General features: G+C 33.2%; 2 protein-coding genes and 1 long non-coding RNA gene across 5 annotated transcripts; 1 reads left to right on the forward strand and 2 right to left on the reverse strand.

Annotated features, from left to right (window-relative positions):
* Nucleotides 1-3,435: 3,435 nt before the first annotated feature.
* LOC143426132 (uncharacterized) lies at nucleotides 3,436-4,046 on the reverse strand. Its single transcript, XR_013102117.1, has 2 exons — nucleotides 3,829-4,046; nucleotides 3,436-3,646 (listed from the first exon to the last, which is right to left on the reverse strand). It is a non-coding gene; the product is annotated as an uncharacterized LOC143426132 (long non-coding RNA).
* A 4,061-nt stretch (nucleotides 4,047-8,107) lies between these two features.
* Nucleotides 8,108-10,040, forward strand: LOC143422571 (methionyl-tRNA formyltransferase, mitochondrial). The gene is made up of 6 exons (XM_076893316.1): nucleotides 8,108-8,343; nucleotides 8,422-8,619; nucleotides 8,726-8,848; nucleotides 9,159-9,337; nucleotides 9,414-9,608; nucleotides 9,787-10,040. Exons 1-6 carry the CDS (start codon nucleotides 8,123-8,125, stop codon nucleotides 9,954-9,956), a joined length of 1,086 nt encoding a protein of 361 aa, XP_076749431.1. The 5' UTR covers nucleotides 8,108-8,122; the 3' UTR covers nucleotides 9,957-10,040.
* A 385-nt stretch (nucleotides 10,041-10,425) lies between these two features.
* On the reverse strand, nucleotides 10,426-15,927 carry LOC143422547 (PHD finger protein 14). Of its 3 annotated transcripts, none has more exons than XM_076893304.1 (14): nucleotides 15,749-15,927; nucleotides 15,392-15,553; nucleotides 15,063-15,299; nucleotides 14,763-14,974; nucleotides 14,523-14,677; nucleotides 14,153-14,427; nucleotides 13,519-13,974; nucleotides 12,962-13,250; nucleotides 12,650-12,887; nucleotides 12,015-12,199; nucleotides 11,817-11,955; nucleotides 11,408-11,697; nucleotides 11,213-11,321; nucleotides 10,426-10,560 (listed from the first exon to the last, which is right to left on the reverse strand). In XM_076893304.1, exons 1-14 carry the CDS (start codon nucleotides 15,759-15,761, stop codon nucleotides 10,540-10,542), a joined length of 2,781 nt encoding a protein of 926 aa, XP_076749419.1. In that variant the 5' UTR covers nucleotides 15,762-15,927; the 3' UTR covers nucleotides 10,426-10,539. The 3 variants fall into 3 exon arrangements, with proteins under 3 accessions (XP_076749419.1, XP_076749411.1, XP_076749426.1); XM_076893296.1 differs by having other exon boundaries at nucleotides 15,063-15,302; XM_076893311.1 differs by lacking the exon at nucleotides 10,426-10,560 and adding an exon at nucleotides 10,572-10,890 and having other exon boundaries at nucleotides 15,063-15,302.
* Between the last annotated feature and the right edge of the window lie 271 nt (nucleotides 15,928-16,198).

Here is a 16,198-nt window from a genome sequence, read left to right on the forward strand (position 1 = left end):
AAAAAAAATTCCCAAATTTTTCCGAAAATCACCCAATACCCCCCCATTGGGGTGTTTTTGAAACTTCAAACTTAAAAAAAAGTATCTTCCCGTGCAGCTAGATCAAAAATTCCAACGGCATTTTAAAGAGCGTTCCAAGGCGCATCTTTTAGCATAGAAATTAGAGAAAAAAAAATTCGCAAATTTTTCCGAAAATTACCCAATACCCCCCCATTGGGGTGTTTTTGAAACTTCAAACTTAAGAAAAAGTAACTTCCCGTGCAGCTAGATCAAAAATTCCAACGGCATTTTAAAGAGCGTTCCAAGGCGCATCTTTTAGCATAGAAATTAGAGAAACAAAAATTCCCAAATTTTTCCGAAAATCACCCAATACCCCCCCATTGGGGTGTTTTTGAAACTTCAAACTTAAAAAAAAGTAACTTCCCGTGCAGCTAGATCAAAAATTCCAACGGCATTTTAAAGAGCGTTCCAAGGCGCATCTTTTAGCATAGAAATTAGAGAAAAAAAAATTCCCAAATTTTTCCGAAAATCACCCAATACCCCCCCATTGGGGTGTTTTTGAAACTTCAAACTTAAAAAAAAGTAACTTCCCGTGCAGCTAGATCAAGAATTCCAACGGCATTTTAAAGAGCGTTCCAAGGCGCATCTTTTAGCATAGAAATTAGAGAAAAAAAAATTCCCAAATTTTTCCGAAAATCACCAAATACCCCCCCATTGGGGTGTTTTTGAAACTTCAAACTTAAAAAAAAGTATCTTCCCGTGCAGCTAGATCAAAAATTCCAACGGCATTTTAAAGAGCGTTCCAAGGCGCATCTTTTAGCATAGAAATTAGAGAAAAAAAAATTCGCAAATTTTTCCGAAAATTACCCAATACCCCCCCATTGGGGTGTTTTTGAAACTTCAAACTTAAGAAAAAGTAACTTCCCGTGCAGCTAGATCAAAAATTCCAACGGCATTTTAAAGAGCGTTCCAAGGCGCATCTTTTAGCATAGAAATTAGAGAAACAAAAATTCCCAAATTTTTCCGAAAATCACCCAATACCCCCCCATTGGGGTGTTTTTGAAACTTCAAACTTAAAAGAAAGTAACTTCCCGTGCAGCTAGATCAAAAATTCCAACGGCATTTTAAAGAGCGTTCCAAGGCGCATCTTTTAGCATAGAAATTAGAGAAACAAAAATTCCCAAATTTTTCCGAAAATCACCCAATACCCCCCCATTGGGGTGTTTTTGAAACTTCAAACTTAAAAAAAAGTAACTTCCCGTGCAGCTAGATCAAAAATTCCAACGGCATTTTAAAGAGCGTTCCAAGGCGCATCTTTTAGCATAGAAATTAGAGAAAAAAAAATTCCCAAATTTTTCCGAAAATCACCCAATACCCCCCCATTGGGGTGTTTTTGAAACTTCAAACTTAAAAAAAAGTAACTTCCCGTGCAGCTAGATCAAAAATTCCAACGGCATTTTAAAGAGCGTTCCAAGGCGCATCTTTTAGCATAGAAATTAGAGAGAGAAAAATTCCCAAATTTTTCCGAAAATCACCCAATACCCCCCCATTGGGGTGTTTTTGAAACTTCAAACTTAAAAAAAAGTAACTTCCCGTGCAGCTAGATCAAAAATTCCAACGGCATTTTAAAGAGCGTTCCAAGGCGCATCTTTTAGCATAGAAATTAGAGAAAAAAAAATTCCCAAATTTTTCCGAAAATCACCCAATACCCCCCCATTGGGGTGTTTTTGAAACTTCAAACTTAAAAAAAAGTAACTTCCCGTGCAGCTAGATCAAAAATTCCAACGGCATTTTAAAGAGCGTTCCAAGGCGCATCTTTTAGCATAGAAATTAGAGAAACAAAAATTCCCAAATTTTTCCGAAAATCACCCAATACCCCCCCATTGGGGTGTTTTTGAAACTTCAAACTTAAAAAAAAGTAACTTCCCGTGCAGCTAGATCAAAAATTCCAACGGCATTTTAAAGAGCGTTCCAAGGCGCATCTTTTAGCATAGAAATTAGAGAAAAAAAAATTCCCAAATTTTTCCGAAAATCACCCAATACCCCCCCATTGGGGTGTTTTTGAAACTTCAAACTTAAAAAAAAGTAACTTCCCGTGCAGCTAGATCAAAAATTCCAACGGCATTTTAAAGAGCGTTCCAAGGCGCATCTTTTAGCATAGAAATTAGAGAGAGAAAAATTCCCAAATTTTTCCGAAAATCACCCAATACCCCCCCATTGGGGTGTTTTTGAAACTTCAAACTTAAAAAAAAGTAACTTCCCGTGCAGCTAGATCAAAAATTCCAACGGCATTTTAAAGAGCGTTCCAAGGCGCATCTTTTAGCATAGAAATTAGAGAAAAAAAAATTCCCAAATTTTTCCGAAAATCACCCAATACCCCCCCATTGGGGTGTTTTTGAAACTTCAAACTTAAAAAAAAGTAACTTCCCGTGCAGCTAGATCAAAAATTCCAACGGCATTTTAAAGAGCGTTCCAAGGCGCATCTTTTAGCATAGAAATTAGAGAAAAAAAAATTCCCAAATTTTTCCGAAAATCACCCAATACCCCCCCATTGGGGTGTTTTTGAAACTTCAAACTTAAAAAAAAGTAACTTCCCGTGCAGCTAGATCAAAAATTCCAACGGCATTTTAAAGAGCGTTCCAAGGCGCATCTTTTAGCATAGAAATTAGAGAAAAAAAAATTCCCAAATTTTTCCGAAAATCACCCAATACCCCCCCATTGGGGTGTTTTTGAAACTTCAAACTTAAAAAAAAGTAACTTCCCGTGCAGCTAGATCAAAAATTCCAACGGCATTTTAAAGAGCGTTCCAAGGCGCATCTTTTAGCATAGAAATTAGAGAAAAAAAAATTCCCAAATTTTTCCGAAAATCACCCAATACCCCCCCATTGGGGTGTTTTTGAAATTTCAAACTTAAAAAAAAGTAACTTCCCGTGCAGCTAGATCAAAAATTCCAACGGCATTTTAAAGAGCGTTCCAAGGCGCATCTTTTAGCATAGAAATTAGAGAAAAAAAAATTCCCAAATTTTTCCGAAAATCACCCAATACCCCCCCATTGGGGTGTTTTTGAAACTTCAAACTTAAAAAAAAGTAACTTCCCGTGCAGCTAGATCAAAAATTCCAACGGCATTTTAAAGAGCGTTCCAAGGCGCATCTTTTAGCATAGAAATTAGAGAAAAAAAAATTCCCAAATTTTTCCGAAAATCACCCAATACCCCCCCATTGGGGTGTTTTTGAAATTTCAAACTTAAAAAAAAGTAACTTCCCGTGCAGCTAGATCAAAAATTCCAACGGCATTTTAAAGAGCGTTCCAAGGCGCATCTTTTAGATTTCGTGCCAAAGCAGATCAACAATATAAAATATTAATAATAGGTCCGGCTTTTATTTATCATACTGTCGGACAGAAACAAAAAACTAAGCCTATAAAATCATCGTCAATTTGATTTATTTACTATGCGCTTCCGAAGCATTAGCAGAGAAAAACTCCTCGGTACGGCTATGGAGGTCTTTGATGTACTTTGATGCATGGATCAGGATGTCGACCTTGTTGCGTTTCCGACCCTCCTGATGCGGCGGCAATAGATCTGCCAGCGTTTTGAAGTACGTGTTCATGCGTTTTCTTCTGTCTCGCTCCCATGTTTTCGCTTTGCTGAGAAGACGTCCACGTTAACGAGCGGTCCATTAATCTTTCTTTATTTATTTATTTTTTTTTAATGAAAATATGGCGCGCGTTCGTTTCTCGCTCTAAGAGAAATGACGAAACGAACAGAAGGAAGAAGAGTCTTGCTAATAAACTGGCCGAGGTTAGAAACTGTGCTAATGGACACTTACGTGTTCTCTTTTCGAGGCATAATTTATCCTCTTAGCATCGTTTCGCGTGAAGAACGCGCCGCGGGAAGCGCAGATACGTCACTTGTAGCTGACATTACACTCGTTCGTCGGCTCCCATTGAATTTCTGACATTTCGATCCTTCGGCTTCGGAGCGATCGCCGATTACGCGGAATAAAAACTCTGCCGACAGCTCCCGAGAACCACGGCGGTCATTTAAACCTGCCCGCCATCTATCGATCTTCCTTCACGCAATTTCTACTTTCTTTGCCGAGTGCAAACATGGTAAACATCGTTTAGTTTCGATTACCATGCAGAACTCCACTTTATCGACGTTACGGTCAGTAAAGTCAATCGGTGACGTTATCGTCATAATATATACGGATCGATAACATACACCCGTTAAAAGTTACGTTCCTTAGCTGACTTTACCTTAACGATTAAAACAGTTTAATCGATGATGAAATGTCTGCTTCGCCCCTCGATGATCAACGGAGCATCTTTTTAAAAAAAAGAAGTTCGCTCGTCGAAACTGTATTCGCGGTTGATTCGAGAACTATGGCCGACCAACGAATAAAAAGTTGCTCGCAAGCCCATGTATTTTGTCGGTCAATAGCCCGCGAGATATAAACGCATTCCGTTGACGAGACGCGCCGAAAGATTGTGCAATCTCTATAGAGCGTGGTGGACTGACTACTCGCAACGGAATAATCGCTGCAGATGCGTCGCAGAGCGTTGCACACGTAGCGGCGATGTGAAACGCATTCGAATGTTCGCTCGAGAGGACGCCCTGAGACCGTCGCCAATGCAAATCGACGATTAACTAATGCGAATAGTATACGTAACCGTGATAAGAAGAAAAAAAGAAAAGTGTAAAAATATAGAGACATTTAATAAATAACCGCATAAACTGGGGCAAACATCTACGCGTGAAATAGCATTCGCGTTGCTGGACAGTTCGGATACCCGCGACGCAACGTACGTACGTGAACGTTACACCGCGTAACATGGCGGCTCGGACATTTCGAAAATTTACAAACCGGAATTCTCAGGTGGCGGCCACGAAAATACCCAGAGGCTGTGCGGCGACGTTTCGCGACAGATCTTTTTTTCCCACTTTCATCCCGGACAGTATCGCGGGGAATTTCGAGCGTTTTCTGCCCGCGCCGGTTTATTTGGCAACGCCGCGCGCAGCCGCATATTTCACCGGCAGCCTGTTTACAGTAAAATTAACTCCTACTCGTAAGGAATAAACAGAATATGCATTTAGCGCGAGGTAAAAACAAAAGGGAGGAAAGAGGAGAGAGAGAGAGAAAGAGAGAGAGAGAGAGAGAGAGAGAGAGAGAGAGAGAGAGAGAGAGAGAGAGAGAGTGAGAGAAGAGGTCCGACGCTCTCGAGGAGAGAAGCGTCGACGATAGCGAGCGAGCGTACACGCGTAACACGATTTTCAGCGTTTCCAAACCGTTCTTTCAGTCAGAAGCGACGCCTTCGTTTCCACATTCCACTTGCGAAGCAGATACAGAGGAAAGGAACAGGACGTCGTTCGAACTCGAACCAATCCCTAATCCCTAAATCGCGGGGAAATCGGAAACGACGCACAGAAAAGCATCGCTGTAATTGTATCACGGTTTAATCGCCGCAAGCGCATCTCTACTTTGGTCCCATGCGAAATTCTAATTTCCAACTTGCGCAGCGTAGCGCGTGCGGCGGTAATTAACGATTTAAAGTAACACGCGGCCGAGTTTCGCGCGTACGCAACTCTCACGCATCTACGTTTACGCTCGCTGCCTCCGGAGCCGCGAGCCAAGGAATGTGCCGCGGTATAATCACAGTATACAGTAGCGAAACTCTCTGTCGGCACCTTTGATGTCGGTGTACCATAAAATTGAGTGCGCATGCGCGACAGAAGCTACCTAATCGCAGTGCCACCTGGATTTCAATCTCACTTGCATTTTTTTCCTCTCTATCTGCCCAACTTATTTTTACGTTTAGTTAATCAAAATTTAATAAAAATAATAAATGTATTATTTCTAATACACTGAAAAACAAGGAAAGAAAGCAAAAATCGAAAAAATATAAAATACACATGTTACTATGACTATAAAAATGTAAGAACATAAATATTATACAGGATAAACAAGAAAAAATATAATGAAAAATACAAAAAATATATTATACATTGTATATTTTATTTTAAAATTTATTTTAAAGTTATTTTATATATACTTAATACCTATGTATACAAATATATCGGTAACAAACATATATCTTTTGCCATGTTTACTTTTACATTGTGCATCTATTTGTGCTGTTAATAATCTATTAAAATCTTCCGGTAATAACTTACGACCTAATTCCCTCAAATTATTATATTCGTCTTGTCTACTTGGGCTGACTGATTTTCTTTCCCTTTCCTTCGCATGTAATCGCCGAATTTGTGTACGCAATGCATTATTTTGCGTTTTTAATCTTTTAACTTGTTCATGTAATTTTTTTATTCTGAAACTATCATCTAATGATCTCTTTGTATGAGTCGTCATCAGGCTTGTTCCTGGCTCCTCAGCAGATGTGCCTCTGTAATATTCAAATCTGTTAGATTCATTAAAAAGGATTTTTAAATATATGATATAAAATTATATAATTATAAATTAGCTAACACAAAATAAACAACAAAATAATATGAAATAAAATAAAATAAAATACAGTAAAAGTATAAACTTACGGTTTCATTACTTCTGTCTCGAAATTACTAGCAGCAGAATGGCAAGTTGGCAGAATTATTTTAGAGGTTTTTGTATTCCTGAAAACAATTTAGGTATAATTTATAAATTTACTAATTAAAAATACATAAACTCATTATTCTATTAATATATATTACCTATTCTCTTCTTCAACTTTTATAGCCCCTTCTGCATATGTAATACTACAACAAAAAAATATGTATTATAGAAAATTACAAAACAATATAAAATATAATTTTAATTATTCTATTAGTATATATTACCTATTCTCTTCTTCAACTTTTACAGCCTCTTCTGCATATGTATTACTACAACAAAAGAGATATATATTATAGAACTATAAAATTGTATATAAAATTATAACAAAAAAATATGAAATACAATTTCACATACCTAGATAGTTCTTCTTTTTCTGTAGCTACATTTTGTTTTGCAATTACATTTGTATTATCTCTGAAAAGAATTTATTTATTAAATTAAATTGTGTCAAATAATTTAATCATTAAATGAAATTATGTCAAACTAACAATTATTATTAAACTTACTGTTGTTTAGTATCACGTCCCAATAATAGTGTTGGAACAGCATCTGGATGAAGGCTAGCTCTAACTTTATTAATTCTGAATAATTTTTCTTCAAAATGTAAATGGCACAGACGAATATTGTTAAATGAATATTGTGGACCTTTAGATAATAGATCATATCTTTTACATGCATCTACCCATTTCAACCATCTGTAATATAAAATTGTATTAGTTTTATCAATAACATATTAATTTATATATTACATATATTTATATTATACTACTCAAAAGAAGCATGGCATCAAAAAATCATAAGGCATATTATAAGACATGTTATACCTGTCTTGTTCCTTTGGAAATTTAAAATAATGTCGCTTCACGTTGAATTGATTTAAGCATCCCAGTATTGCACAATTTGACTTCTTTCTTGTGTCCATTTTTTAATTATAAAATTAATGCAGCAACGTCTGAAACAAAGCTAAGATCAAAGTGCTTCCAAAGAGAATATATAATTTAAAATATTTATATAAATTAACAATTCCCTTAAATTATTAATCAAAATACTTTTAGAAATTAACAACTATTTTAAATTGATTTTTTTTGCTTCCTTTCCTTTTTCTTCTAAAATCTTCGAAATAGCTTGAACGTGCTTCAACGCTTTTAAGCAGCTTTCAACAGATATTGAATTCCCTCCAAATTCAGCTTCAGGTTTGGTTAGATATTCAATCGTCTTTTTGTTTGCTAAGAAAGAGAGAGAAAGAAAAATTAAAGAGCAAGTGAGGCAGAAGTTCAGATGGCACTGCGATTCAGTGCCCTGTTTCGCGCATGCGCATTAAATTTTGTAACATAAAATCGGGCAAGTTGCGCTACTGTATACTGTGGTCTTACTGTATACAGTACACATTTATTTACGTTATATGGAACCATAAATTGTGTGGACCGTAACCATATAGAATTACCAACTCTAATTTTATAATGAACATTCTCAACTTATTATATTACAATATTATTTAAATAATAGCTTTCTCACTATGCCAACTTTCAATCACATGGTGCATAATACTATAAAGTTTCTATGTGCATTAAAAAGATTGAATAAAACATTTTTCGCAAGTTTTAATTTACAAATACATAAGTGTTACGCTCCTTATAAAGAATCATACACAGTACCGAAAAATGAACGGTGGAGGGTATTATTCTTTGGCACTGATGAATTTGCAGTCGAAAGTTTGAAAATCTTATATAACAAATAGTAAGAAAAATATACTATTCTCCTATCAAATACTATAATTTTTGTTCATAATATGTTCATTTAAAAATTTATACATAGTGAATCTAAAGCATTACAGCGATTAGAAATTGTTACTACTCAACAAGTACAAAAAAATGCTGTTACCAAATATGCAGAAGAGCATAAGATTGTTATAAACAAATGGCCAACTGAAGTCAATAAATATGAATTCGATATTGGAATAGTCGTTTCATTTGGTCATTTGATACCATCTAAGATCATTAAGGCATTTCCATTGTAAGTTATCTTTTTGCAGTATTAAATTTTTCAATAATATATATATCGACCTTACGATCTTATTTCAAAGCTCTGTAAGTTAATGTATACACATTATTTTTCACAGAGGTATGATAAATGTTCATGGCAGTTTATTACCACGATGGAGAGGTGCAGCTCCAATAGTTTATACATTAATGAATGGTGATTCGCAAGCAGGAATTACATTAATGAAGATAAAGCCAAAAAAGTAAAATTTCAATCGCTACAAATGATAGCAAAAGAAAAGAATATTTCAGTAAATATTATATACTATTAACTCTACACAAGTAATATAGATCATAGTAGACTTTGAAAAATAATTGCAATCTTTCTCAAATTTTATTACAAGCTTAGAATTAATAATAAATTGATTCTTAACAACACAGTGTACTCAAAAATTAGTTGAAACTAAATCTATATACTGGTTGTGCTAGAACATTATTAGCCAAAGTATAATATATTTCAATGTAAATATAAGAATGCTGTCAATAGTTTGCTTATACTTAACATTATTTCAGATTTGATGTAGGGGAAATAGTATTACAAGAACAAATAGCTATTGATGAAAATGAAACATTACCAGAATTAAATATAAAATTAGCAAAACTTGGTGCAAATCTTCTAGAGAAAATATTTAAAAATTTACCAAGCTTTCTACAATCAGCAAAACCTCAAGATAATATTAATGCAACATATGGTGATCATATAGTAAAATTATGTAATTATACAATAGTACATATTTCAAATTGTTAATTAATATTATACCTTTATAGCACCAAAAGTAACATCCGAAATATCTTTAATTAAATGGACTGAAATGTCTGCGAAAAACGTTCACGACTTGTATCGTGCACTTTTAGGATTGTATCCTCTAACTTCATCATATGAAAACACAAAAATTAAAATATTCGATATCACAAAAATTGAATCAGAATCAATAGCAAAAATGTTTGAAGGAGAATTACCAGGTAAAATTGCAATTTTTATATATCTTGCATACTTTTTTATGCTAGAAAATAATTGAAAATAAAGTATGTGGTATGTTTGCTCACTATTGAATGGTAACTAATTGCACTTCTTATTTAATCATTTTATCAATATTCAATTTTTTAATTTTATTTAATCAAAAGAATGTTGTTGTTATAGGGATGGTAATATACCATAAAAAGAGCAAGACCTTAATTATAAAATGTAAAGATGAAAGTTTTGTTTCTGTAAAGAAAATAGCTGTGCAAGGCAAACCTTCTATGACTGCTCTTGACTTCTACAATGGTTTTATTTCTGGAAAAAAGAAAACAAAAATACTTTTTTCTTAAATCACATGTAAGTTTCTGATTTTTCGTTATTTTATTTTTAATGTATATATAATTTAAATTATTTGTAACATAAAGTATCTAAAAAAAACGGCATGTATCGTTATAAAAAAATTTGCCTATCAACTTTTACAAAAAGTATATTGTACTGCCTATATTCAAAATTGTTAGTTTGTAAAAAATATAATATAATATATAAATGGTAAATATAAAAAAAATTGTATAATTTTAACATAAGATTTTTCTATTTGTTTCTTACCTTAAATATGTAGAGAGTTCCCGATGACTATTTTATATGTATATATACATGTATACACATATATATATAAATATAAAAATATAAAAATCATATAAAATTAGGTAGAATAATCTATTGAAAATAAGTACCGAAAACTTCACTAAATAAATACAAAGTTTTAATATATATTTTGAAGTGAAATTTGTAGTACGTATTTTCAAAAGACTTCTATAATTAGAAGAAAAAATTTTGTCTGTATTCTGTATATTTTACAAAAAACATAATGACATTCAATGTCTTAATTTATTCGAACGTAGAATTCTAACTGCAGACATAAAATTGTTGATATTAAGTCTCAGATTCAGAGGCCTGAAATGAAAGAAATATTTTTACTATTACAGATTCTTTCTTTTATTGAATTAAATTAGCTTCAATATATATTCCTAGTGACAATTTTTAGTGATCAAAGACAAAAGTATCCATAAATAAGTTTTTAGCCTAATTTGTTGCTTTGGCTGCTTCGAAATTATACGAAGTGTAGGTGTATTATCCATCTTTTATGAAGAATTGTTCCCATTTTCTTATAAAAGTGAGATTTTAAGTTTTTTTTTTTCGTATTAATAACTAATTGCCATTCGATATTTCGTAAATGGAACGTTGTATTTGATTATTCAATAAATAAAGGTGGCACAGCTTTTACTGAAAATAATTGGTTAATGTTAGCAACTAGTTATTAATAAGACTGTCTGTTCTATGTTTAAGATCATTGAAAAAGTTCTTAATTTACATGTATTTAACATTAAAGTACTTTCATTTGGTCACACGTATGCATATTCTCTCGATATTCTTATGATCATATCCCCATATTATTACTTATTCCTCATAAAATTTTTATGTATGGTATGTTCTATAATAATATGTTTTCTCCTGTTTCTTAACTTTGACTAAATAAAAAGTACTTTAACCATGATTTTGGGTTAATATTGCAATAAATACAAACGATAAAAGTTGATTAACTTACACTAGGATCGCAGTCCGCGCAATGCCAAGAATAGCCTCTTCTTTTCGGCGATTTTTTAACTGGTGGATCAAGACAGGTGAAGTGGTAGCATTTTTTACATTCATCACACCTGAGATGCGAAAAAACAATAAAATCATGCGTTCGGAATATTAGTTTAAATACATGGGCTTACTTAATATATTTGTATAAACTAACATGACGAGATTTTGACTGGTGCCAGGCATATCACAGACATTGCAATGAGTTAAAAGGTCTGTATCTTTTCCCCTTTTCCCATTCCCTGTAGACGTCCTACTATTTGTGTTATTGGTAGATATGTTTGCAGTTACAGGTGTAGTATTCGAAGGTAAAAGTGGAACTGACGGAGGTGGTAATTTAGGCGGCGGTGGCGGTGATGTAATTTCTGTACTGGTAGATGTGGCAACAAACATTTGTGGACTCGACTCTGACGCCGCATCCCCCTCTGGTCTTGGAATTGGCTTTATCTATTCAATAAAAAATAATATACTTTAATTGTACAATGCATTTTTTATAGCAATTATTTCCTATGTTTGTATTTTATAAGTAAAATAAATTCTGGTTATAATAAATTCAATTTACTTACTTTTATAGTGATTCTCCTATGAATTTCTGGTTGACTTTGACTCTCAGGATTTTCCACATCGAGACTTTTCCTTTTGTGTTTGCGTTTCCTTTGTTTTATCCCCGTAATAGGATCAGGAGTATACCTTTTATGCTTCTCCCTAATAAAAATCAAAGAAATATTACATACTGCATTTACATTAAAATATATCTTACACACCTTCTTCTCTTTTTTGCACTTCGCTGTGAAACAGATTCTGTTCCATCCACAGAAGCTACCATGTACTCTGGTGAACGTTCCCTCGTTATTGTCATATTATTAATAGGTTGTTGATTGTATATTGATTCGTTTGATTGAATAGGAGTTGAAGATGGAGGCTGTGGTCCAACTGGTTTTATTGTTACCTGTAGATATACAAAGTATTTAGATAATAAATAAGAAAAAACTTTTGCTTCAAATTGGTATGACAGGTTGATAGGTTGATACAATAAGGGACAATGAGGAAATGCAAAAAACTGATTATAAAAAAATAACATTCAGAAAGGAAGCAAAGTAACATTCATTAAATGTTTAAAACCCACAGTTTATGTAATACAATTTTTATGGGTACAGTTAAAATGATGTCTTTTCTTTCAACTTAAAAATAAAACAAGTGAAAAAAAAAATCAATTTCAAACATTGCAGTTATAAAGTCATAGTATTTTGCAAATCAAAATATACTTACATTTCACTTTTTGGTTGCATTTAAACGTAAAATGCTAATGTCTGCAAAAAGGGTATGAGACTTCATGCTCTTCTAACACCCTTATCACTTGAATTACATACATAAATACATTCTATGATATTTTACTTACTTTTGGTGTCGTAGGTGTGTCAGGCGCAGTAGTATTTGTTACGTTACTAAGATTAGTGGAAGAATTTTTTGATGTACTAGGCGTTGTCGGCGTTGTAGGCACTTGTATTTCTTGTGGTGGTGTTGGTGTTGATGTTAGGTTCGAGTCATCTTTACAGTGCCTTAATTTACGTGGAGCTGAGGTATCAACACGTTCAACCTCTGATCCAGAAGATTCTTTGTCGCATTCAGAACATTGCCTATATTGAAGAAATGTATGTCCATTGTATTTTTAATTTGTAGCATTAAAAGAGTGATACAATAATATACATACCATCCCATAAGCTTTGTTTTCTTGGGCATACGCGATAGAGGTGGACTAAGACAAGATAAATGGTAATGGAGATGGCATGTGTCACATTTTGCAAGTAAATGTTGATTTGTAGATCTTCTGCATATACCACATTGATGTCTTAATGTCAGTTCACCTTTGTGATTTTGATCTTGTGCTTGGCTACTTAACACTCTACCTTCACGTATTCCTTCTGCTCCTTTACCAACAGGCAAAGGAAAACCAACACCCATTTTTAAGGCCGCTGCAGTTGGCACACCTAAACCTGTACCTATTTTAAAATTACAATATATTTATTCTAAATGTTATTGTACTGAATAATTATTATTGATAGAAGAAATATCGGAAAGTCAAATTTTTAACACAGCATTTGCGATACCAGAAATATCTACACTAAATTTTATCAGTGAAAAAACTGTTATATAATGATAAATAAAATTTTTAATGTTCAATAAATGGCAAGTCCATATAAGAATATTTTTCAATATTCAATTTTCCAAACCAATTGGGTATATGTAATCTTTTAAGGTCTAACTTACCTAGAGTTGGTGTTATTCTTGGTTTAGCCAGATCAGATATTTGCGGTAAAGATTTCGCATAGCCACTATTCTGAAGCACTTGATGATACATTTCTATTTTTTCCTTTAATGTTACATTCACTCGAATTTGTTCTTCATTGTCTTTCATTACTTCATCATATTTTCTGTCCAGTCTTTGTTGCTCATTAAGTAATTGAGAATTAATGTCAAGAAGTTCTTGTAGTCGTCTTTTCATAGACGTAACCCGCAAGTTGCGATCCAAATAATAACCAATAAATTCCACACTGAAAGCAGGCGGTATGTGCCATTTTTTGCGAACGTCAACTAAAGCTACAAGTTGTGCTTCTTGTGCTTCTAATGCTGCAGTATCGACACCCATGAGTTCTGCTTTTCTTGCCAATTGTCGACAAGCTGAAGCCGATGTAGTTAATAGCCGTGGCATTTTCTGTGTTGGTACTATAATGTAAATGTTTTATACACTCATATACTGTAACTTAAAGCTTTAAAAAATGTTTAATCAGCATATATATACTTTTTTTATATATTACAACTTTTATGTCTTTACTCATGTGGCATATTGTACTTATAGCAATTTATCGAAATATTATATTTTATACTTTAAAATAACATTTACCCCACGGTGGTGGTCTAGATGCCTTATGAGCTAAATATTTATGCCTATGTTTGGCTAATTTTCTTTGTATCCTACGTTGTTCTTCAGTATCTAGGTGATTAGGTTGTTTTAATAGTTGTTGCCTGTATTGAGCTCGTAACTGTAAAGCTAACCAATTTCGCCTACGTCTACGAACGAGTGTTTTATCGGAATGAAGTTTACAATGTGCATAGAATGGATCGGCCTGATCAACTTCTTCGCTGTGAGCTTCGGATAACAGGCCTTCTCTTTGTGCGCTGAACAAATAAGATATTATATTATTGTTACTATCTTAAACTGTGCGTCACATTTATGTTTGTATTAAATAATTTATTTGTTTATATGCTATTACCAGGTAACGTGAAAATATGTGTGACACATTCCTGCATCACATTCTATGCATACACCGGTACGAGCAAAACGTGCATCTTCACATAAAGAACACTGTTTTGCCCCCCATTTACTATATGCCATTTCAAAAAGTGTTACGCTTGATAAACGATCAACCTGGAACAAGTTAATGTAACTACAATATTTACCTTACCTATGTTACTAACATTAATTATCTGACAAGGATAAAAATTATACATACTTCTCCAAAAGCAACACCAGGTACATAAAGTGCACACACCAGATGTACCCATTTACCTACATCAGTCTCCTTAAAAATTCCACCTTTATTAGGACAAAGTTCACAAGAAGGATCCATAATGCCTGCACTGCAGGCTTCACAAAACCATGGTGCTGACTGACACAAAGAATCAGTACTTGAAAAGCTTTCTACATCAGATACACCATAACATCCTAAAATAAACATAAATCTAAATCTGTTTTATGTTTACACTTATGAATAACTGAGAAAAAAATTTACATAGAATTAAAATGTTTTTACCTTCATGCACACTAACACCACATCCATCGCATTCAACAATTTCATTAACATCGTCACTTCTATCTCCTAAGCAACCACAACAAATTAACATTTTATTTAATTTATCTTCAAGTGAACCACCTTTTAATGCTTGTTGTCTAGCTTGTTCAATTACATCTCCTACAGTTAAATTGAGATTTTCTTTTTTATTTAATAATGGATCTTCTAATGAATCATCAGATTCATCGGACACATCTTCTTCTTTCATAGTACAGACAATATTGAGTTAGCTTACTTAATAAAGTATATTAATGATACTATACTTAGAAGGTTAGTACAATGAATTCTACCTTTTCCAATATCATTAGAGTCCACTGAATCATCATCAGATTCTTCGCAATGATCTTCAATTCTAAAATCACTGTCATCAGAACTTTCACCTAAATCAAAATCAAGCAAAGATGGTGCTGATCCTACAGGCTTAACCCTCCTCTTTTTGGGATCCCTTTCAACTAAAAAAGATTATTTAATATAAATTTCAATTTTCCTTCATTCATTTAAACTGCTTTGTTAAAAGAAATAAATATGATAATACAAATTGTTCAATCAACAACATACTTAATCCAACGGATACACACTTCCAAAAAGGTGCAAAAAATATTAAATGTTAGGTTATGTAAGTACTTAATTCTACAATAAATACGTACAAATGCTAGTCATATTACTTTTAAAGCAACACTTTTGCTCAATCGCAACGACAATATCTCATGCTTTTTGCAGTAAACAATATTATTTTCTCTGTTAAAAGATCTGACACATCTGTGTATCGCTATATAGTTTTTAAATGCCTCCCTCTACACACCAAACTCGTCAAGTCGTTGTAAAATACTAACGTATATGTTACAAGCGACGCCGGTAATCTTGTATATTGTAGCAATTTTTATGTACATAATTATTTTCGTTAGTTGAATTCTTAAATACACTGCCATTAAAGTCATTAATTACCTTTTATGTCAAAAAGTTAAAAAAAACATTTAAATTAAAAAAATAAATAAATTATTTATATTAAATAGCTTGCAATGTATAATAAATTTAATAAATTTCTGTAATTCGTTATCTTCCAAATGTATGTGTTAATTAATTAGTAAATTTGATTT

The sequence above is a fragment of the Xylocopa sonorina genome, chromosome 1 (genome assembly GCF_050948175.1).
Source record: "Xylocopa sonorina isolate GNS202 chromosome 1, iyXylSono1_principal, whole genome shotgun sequence".
NCBI lineage: Eukaryota > Metazoa > Arthropoda > Insecta > Hymenoptera > Apidae > Xylocopa > Xylocopa sonorina.